Genomic DNA, 7,511 nt, shown 5'->3' with positions numbered 1-7,511 from the left:
TGCGCTCAAAATTATTCAGTGGCATTTTCGTATGTGCCAGAAAAACATGTAACAACCCACTTTAAAAAAGTTCGTAAACATCTTTCTCCCATCAACAATCTCTTCGCCCTCGGCCATTTGCAAATAATCGCGATAAAAAAATACAAAAAAGAAACCAATAGAATTTACATTACAGCAATATACACAGCAACAAATAACCTAAAGATATTAACATCTTGTGCTGACTTCATTCCTTCCCTTTTAAGTAAGCATGACATACGAAACAAAGCGAAGCTAACATTTAAATCAACAAATGAAAGATGAATTCTGGCTGACGGGAGACAATCCACACAAAAGCGAATCCAGTGCCTAGTAGAGCTTTATTCTCGTTTGGATAGGGCTTCGGCAGATGGGGCACAACTGCAGGTCTTCTCCACACTCGCAGCACGTCTGTCGCAACATAAAGAACGGCCAAGGTTATCAAAAATGAAACCTTTTCCACAACACAACCAATACACACCCAGCCCCAGAACCCAAAACACAGGGGAAGAGAACTCGAGAGGAATAAGTAAAACAGGTCAAAATTAACCCACCTGGTGACCACAAGCGAAAGCCATGTCTTTTGGGTTGCTGAGGCAAATGGGGCAAATCTGCGCGCAATGCCATATAAAATAGTGATTAATCTCGAGCAATGATGAACAATGAGATGAACAATGATGCATGTCTAGTCGTCACAAGAAGACTCGTAAAAGCCTCCAGGTTATGTACAAATCAATGCCAAGTTAATAGCATCAAGCTTGCAAAGGTTTTCACATCCAAAGATCCATCCATACAAGAGCTGTAAGCACCCTGATTGGAGATTTTTAGTGGAGAAATAATTAAAATTAAGTCGCTGATCACTCTTTATTATCTCATGTCAAAAGACAAAAAAGCACAAATGATCATATCGCTTGCAGAAGAAGTTTCGAAGAAATGCTTTAACATACAATCAAATGCTGATCCTACCAGCAATTCAGTTTTGCAGGTCTATTCACCTGTTTCCCTCATCTTAAATTAGGACAATCAATCAGAAAAGCTAAGATCAACTTCAAAAATCCAGAACTGGCAGCTCCATGAGAATTTCAAAATTTAATTTCATACTAAGTTAAGGTCAAGGTTGCCACAAGCATTTATTTCTTTCCACACGAGAGGCCTTTCTTTTAAAACTAACATTTAACCTAAAAGGTATCTAATAGCTGTAGACATTTTAGTTTATATTTTCATACCTGGTTATCATAAGTAGAAGTTGTGGCTGGAGGAGTAGCAGTAACATGTCCCTTACTTTCAAAATAAGGCTCAGTAACATGTCCCTTACTTTTATAATAAGGCTCGGCACTTGGTTCAAAACTCATCGAACGCGAACTCTTTGGGTTACTGAAGGATGGGACACCGCGTGGTGGAGGGAGAGCAACCCGCTGAGGAGCATTGCCTTTCCGACCGCTGCTCATCCATTGCCAAGAAAAAAAGAGTTGAAAATCACATCAATTAGGGGAAACTCCTATTTCAAGGATACTAAATAAGAAAGCAAATTGACTGTTACCCCAATATATTAAGTTCAATGGTTGCTTTGTACTGAGAAGGAATTTCCATCAAGGCCGCCAGAGCAAATTCAGTTTCCTTCCTTGAGGGTGCCACGTTCTTTGACATTATTTCGGTGAAATTGACAAACTAAAGCAAAAAAAAAAAAAATCCAGAAAATTCCCCATTAGTTACCTTTATTAACATACCGACCAGGGATATGAAAATAATACAGTCAAGCTCCATATCACTTGCCTGGAAGTTATCAAAGGCTCGAGATGGAATATTGTCATCAAATTCGTGCATCATGTCCCAAGGCCCATCTCCAACCCCAACTAAAATAATAGAGAGAGGAAACTTGCTGCAACAAACGAGGATACAAGATCACATATGGCTGGAAAAAGGAAAATATTTTTAATCAAGGCAACATGTTTACCACATGTACCTTGCTTCAACGATGGCTTCAACAGTCTTCTGCTCCTGGGGACTTAGCCTGCCTCTGTTGGTATCAACACTTCTTGTCACCTGCAGAGAATCTAAATCTGCATGAGAAGAGAAGTCCTAAAGTTTGGCTACGCGACTCAATCCACACATATTAGATTTTTATTTTTATCTTCTTTTTTTTTTTTTTTGGGGGGGGAGGGGGTGGGGGTTGGGGGAGAGATCACGTAATACACAAGGAAAAATCATATAGAAGACCTTTCGTAAGATAATGCTTCCAAAATGAATTCAAGATGGGAATCACGACTGGAAGTTTAAATTAAAACCAAGGTGACTTCAGAGAACAAAAATAAAAAGGCAGCTCAGTTGCTACAATTTTAAGTGCTAAAATCAATGTTTCCATCTTATTTGATGCCAAGGAATCAAAACCCTAAGGTCCTCACACAATATGTGGTATAGATTAGTTGAACGATTCCATTAAACCACAACTCTGGTGCAGATTGGTTCTCAACTTCGAAAGATTTTATTTCATTCCTTATTAAGAAGAAGATAACAAAAAGAGCTCTCAAATGCACACGAGCATACAGAATAAAAAAACATTGGGGGTCTAAATTGATGCCTGTATACCTGTCCATCCGCAATTATCACCAAAACGTGATATTGTCCAGCACTCTGCTCAACAATCGTCATTGCCATCTCAATGATAGGAGCAAAAGATGTTGGCCCTACCATACAGGAAAGAGAAAAGGTAAGCAGTATAATCATATCGAGCAATATAAGGAGGCAGTACACATGTGTTTAAATATGTCCAGGCTTCAAGTTCAACAGATTCAGGGGATACTCAGCAACATCAGAATAAAGTGAAGAGCCAGAGAAAGGAAGAAGATATCGCAAGGCGACAAGAACTGTCAGTCCTACCTGCAAGCCTCAAATGGGGGACAATTTCTCTGTACCGGCTCAGAACTTCCTCAAACCCATTGCAAAATCTGTCAGCTGGGTAGAAGCTGAATACATCTTGGTCATGTGTTGATGCTGATTACATAACAGAAGAACTAATTATCTTTCACAATTTAGACAAGCATGTTGAGGAGAGTAAACAAAAGATGATTGACGGTGTACCATCTCCAAACCCATAACATGGAATCAAGTTATCCTCATCAAAAACAGCCAAGGTTTTGCCAATGATTGATATCGCTTGTTCGTAGGGATTAAGACCATCTCCAATGTGATGCAAACTTCGTCTGTGGAATGATCTTGCCCCTGGTCACAAAACCACGTTGTGGTGTTTAGCAACAATATGAAGTATTCCGCCAAATGCATGATCATGTGTACAGGGACGGATGTAAAGTGCAACCTGTCCATTCATTGCTCTTGGTGAAATCGATACCAACAATAAGATTGGAAGACTCCAGGCCAGCCCGTGCAAGTGCCTCTGTCACCTGAAGAAGTTTAACATTTGACATTACATTTCATCAGAGCTAAAAAAGTCAAATCGAAAAGCAAGATTGAAAGGAAAAATAACTATGAGGATTTTCGATGTATTCACAAATTAGAGAAAATTGAAATCACGTTCCAAACAGGCTATGTCCATAATGTAATTGAATCACTGCCAACAAACAGGAAAAGCCTCTTCTCTTTGAGAAGATGAGCGAAATAAACCAGCTGACCAGCCAGCAAAGATCAATTCTTTTGTGCAACCAATAGCACTAGACGTTTATGAGAAAAAGAAAATCTTAGAAAAATATTCAAATTACGCTGGACAGAAGTCAGCATCGGATGAAACTGCTGTCTTGTTCAAAAATTTGTCCCGGCTTATTCCATGAATATAGAGCTGTGAACTGAAGAAAGTTGAATACACTCATATGATTGAATTGCGAAGAAAACTTCACCTCATCCAACGAATTGTAGTCATCCGCAATTCTTGAATACCTTCTATCTAGCCTCCTTCTATTATCACCAGCCGGGCCGCCGCCGGCATATTCTTGCACATAGGCCGGCTGAGCTGGCGGAGGCGGATAGCCGTGAACATCTGTACCATATGGCGGTTGCGAATACCCGTACTGCTGATTCCATGAAGAACTCTCCCTCAAACTCGCGTCTCTCGAAGTCGAACCTCTAGCCCCCATAACTCAAAAATCTACAAAAATCACAAACAATTCACCGTCCGCAAAACCACCTTCTTCCTCCTCAATATAAGAAAAGCCTAAAAAAGAACCAACCCTTTAAGACTCTAGAACTACCCAGAATAAAAAAAGACCAGAGAAACAGAACGAGCAACAAAGTTATAACTGCTCCAAGCTGAATCGGTCCTCTTTCTCAGGGAAAAAAAACTTCCCAGAAACTTCTCCAAAGCTCCTCAAAGCGTGCAAGAAAGTCAGAAGACGCAGCCGGAAAGGGTGAACGTTGCAACTCTTTGCTTTCAACCAACGAATGGTTCTATCTTCTTCCTTACTTCTCTGACGACCGCCTTCCCGTGCAGTAATTACCCACATGCGTTCAGAAAACAACAGCGGCGGCATGCGAAGACCAAATTGGTTTCTCACTCCTCGGAACAGATGTATAAAAGAAATTAAAAATAAATCGATCATTGTTTCTTGTTTTTTCAACGGCAACCGGACTGGACCAGCCCACAACGCATGCCTAACGTTAGGTCTCGACCCCATAGAAAAAAAGAAAAGACTCCGAAAACGAACGGAACCCATCGAGATCGAAACGACCCACGATCCTTCCGGCTTCAAAGGTGCGAGCTTTAAGAAAAAAGGGACGCAACGGACGACACAACCGCTAGTAAATCGGAGAAAAACAGAGAGAGAGCGCAGCCCATTGACCGGCGCTCGTGTCGCAGGAAGGATTACCCACCATCGATCGGAGAAGAAGAAGAAGAAGAAGAAGAAGATGGTCTCTGTGACGTCGTCGTCGCCGATGCTGCGGATCGCCATCAAGCTAGGCTCGGCAGGTGAAGGATGACAGCTTCGATCATGGCGGACTCGGGATTTATTTGAAACGACGATGGAACGATCCTTTCCACTGGGAAGCAATTAAAAAAAGAGTGCAGAAGAAAGGTGACCCGCTTTCTAATCCAAAAAAAGACCACGCCTGATTCGTCAAGGGGAAGAGGCATTTTCTTGGAAGTTTCGAGATGGCTAAATTAGTTAATAAAAGACATCATATTATCGATAGTGTTAGCAATATTAGGGATGTTAGCCGTATTTTAAGATATTTTGGATACTTTTTCCTGATTTTGTGTATTTATTTTGATTATGTATATCCGATTTAATTTCTTTTTGTTTCCTCTATTTGAACATATAAATAGACTCTCCATGTATCTTTTTAGATATATGGAGATATACCAAAATCTCTCAATTCTCTCTTCCGATTATTATTTCCAACTGATAGTAATTTATGCTTAAATATTTTTATAAATGCTGAAAATTATTTTTCATCTGTTTATTTTTACATCATTTATATTCTACAATATAAATCAAACCGTGCCTATTTTTATTCTTTTGTTTTTCGGAAAAAATAAAAATCTACTTGGTGACATTTTTATTTCTAAGAACAAATTTGTTCTTGGGAATAGATTTAGGCATAATCAATAAGTAAAAAAAAAAAAAAAGTTATTTTTTTTTTCCGTTCGTTTTGCGAAAATAATTTCCAAGAAAGCATTTTCCAAATTTTTCGACATTTGTTTTACGAAAAATGAATTTCTCAAGGAAAATGTTTTTCATGAAAAGAAAAAAACCTTCTAAATTAGAGGAAAATGTTTTCCTCACTTAATCTCTCTTATCTCACAAGTCTACAAATCGTCACTTCCTCCTCCTCTTTCTTTTTCTTCTTTTTATTTTTTTAATTCGAATTATTTTTAATTTCCTTTTTCTTTTCTATTTCTTTTCTTTTTTTTTCCTTTTCTTTCCTTTTTCTTTTCTTTGTTTCTCATCTTCTTTTTCTTGACTAGTCATTGGCCATTGCCAAGCGAATCCCAAACTTGTCGATCTTAAGCTTGCACTTTGCACTTTTGCTTATCATTTTATTTATTTACTTTACCATGCAGTTGTACATTGTCCAAACAAATAGCTTTATATGATTTGCTTCTTTTTTCTTTTATTTATTAGAATACGAAAAACGCATGGGGAGAACAAGTCACTCAGCTGAAAGATTCTCATGAGTGCTATACATGCTTTGCTTATTTTCTCTTGTGCTTCTTTTTAAAATCTGCATGAACATTTTTTTAGAGTAGATGAGCATTTGGCGACAATGACGGAACAAAGATATGAGATAAGTTTGCCTAGATTTAAAATCAAGTTTATATTTGATGGATTTATAGGTTAGCGAGTGATGCATGCCTAAGTGGTGAAGTCTTAGAAAATATTTTTCTTACGGAACACCGAAAAATATTTTTCGAAACATTTTCAGGTTTTAACCAAATACGTCTTAAGAACAATTACATAATGAAACATTTTTTCTTATTATTTTTCTTATTTTTTTCTTTTTCCTCTAGCTGCTCATCGGCCTTGACTAAGGTCAACAACCTTGGCCTACCAAGGCGAGTGAGGATTGACCTCACTCGACCACCAACGAGGCTCCCCCTTGCTCGACCCATGAGATCGGCGTCATCTAGTCATGGCGAGGCCAACCTCACAATGGCAAGGCGAGCTTGACCTTGCCCAGGCATAGCAAGGCTCCAGCAAGGTTATCGAGCCCCATCTAGCTTATTATCAACCATGGTTGAGATTGGGAATAAAATAACTATCAATTGGACCCTAAATGTACCTTAAGTAGGATGCGTTTGTTTCGATAAAAATATAAGATTTAAAAAGTATTTTCTAAAAAATAATTGTTTATATCACTTTAAAAGAAAAATGTTTTCATTAATAATAACACTTCACGGCTAAATATATTTATAGATAATGAAGATATTTTCTAGTCATTAATTGTATGAGGCGATTATTTATTTTCGGAGATATTTACTATATCATTCATCTTTCCTAAAAAAATTTGCACTCTTAAATTTCGTTATTATAAACTTTTACTTTGCACGGTGGCAGACACATACTTTTTTTTTTTTTTAAAACTAACATTTTCGTGTAGAAAGGTTTTTACGCTGGTGCGTATAGTATAATTACTTGTTGTTGGTGGGTTGGCTTATTAAATGATCTGTAATGTTGGTGCAATTTTATAAGGGACGTTGGTAGTTGTCCACTATGCCCTGTTGGGGGAACGTGCATCATGGCGCTTTGAAGAAAATAATGACTTTGTACCCCCGCTCACCGTCCATGTCAATAGATAAATTAATCAATAAAAGTGGGTCAACTTTATTTATTTCGCAAGCCCAATCGAGCTAGCCTATCACGACTAACGAGTCAAGACTTTCGAACGAAAAAAAAAATTCAAAATCTTATCGACTGGAGCCAGCGCATTGTTAAGATCCATCGTATCTATAAAATTTTGAATTTTCGCCGTCCTTCATTTCATTTCCACCCCCATCATAGTTTTAATATATATAAAAGACTAGGAGCATCTCTCTATAAAGCTCC

The 7,511-nt window shown here is 38.1% G+C and overlaps 1 protein-coding gene across 1 annotated transcript; it reads right to left on the bottom strand.

The window, feature by feature from the left end:
• LOC104422655 (E3 ubiquitin-protein ligase RGLG2) lies at nt 1-5,059 on the bottom strand. The gene is made up of 12 exons (XM_010035041.3): nt 4,837-5,059; nt 3,867-4,114; nt 3,332-3,416; nt 3,097-3,237; nt 2,896-3,009; nt 2,605-2,702; nt 1,982-2,061; nt 1,792-1,897; nt 1,559-1,686; nt 1,245-1,458; nt 573-629; nt 1-429 (listed from the first exon to the last, which is right to left on the bottom strand). Exons 2-12 carry the CDS (start codon nt 4,101-4,103, stop codon nt 349-351), a joined length of 1,341 nt encoding a protein of 446 aa, XP_010033343.2. The 5' UTR covers nt 4,104-4,114; nt 4,837-5,059; the 3' UTR covers nt 1-348.
• Between the last annotated feature and the right edge of the window lie 2,452 nt (nt 5,060-7,511).

This window comes from Eucalyptus grandis, chromosome 10 (assembly GCF_016545825.1).
Source record: "Eucalyptus grandis isolate ANBG69807.140 chromosome 10, ASM1654582v1, whole genome shotgun sequence".
NCBI classification, from domain to species: Eukaryota; Viridiplantae; Streptophyta; class Magnoliopsida; order Myrtales; family Myrtaceae; genus Eucalyptus; species Eucalyptus grandis.
Note: the sequence above shows the minus strand (reverse complement) of the source record. Positions and strands in the feature narration are given on the sequence as shown.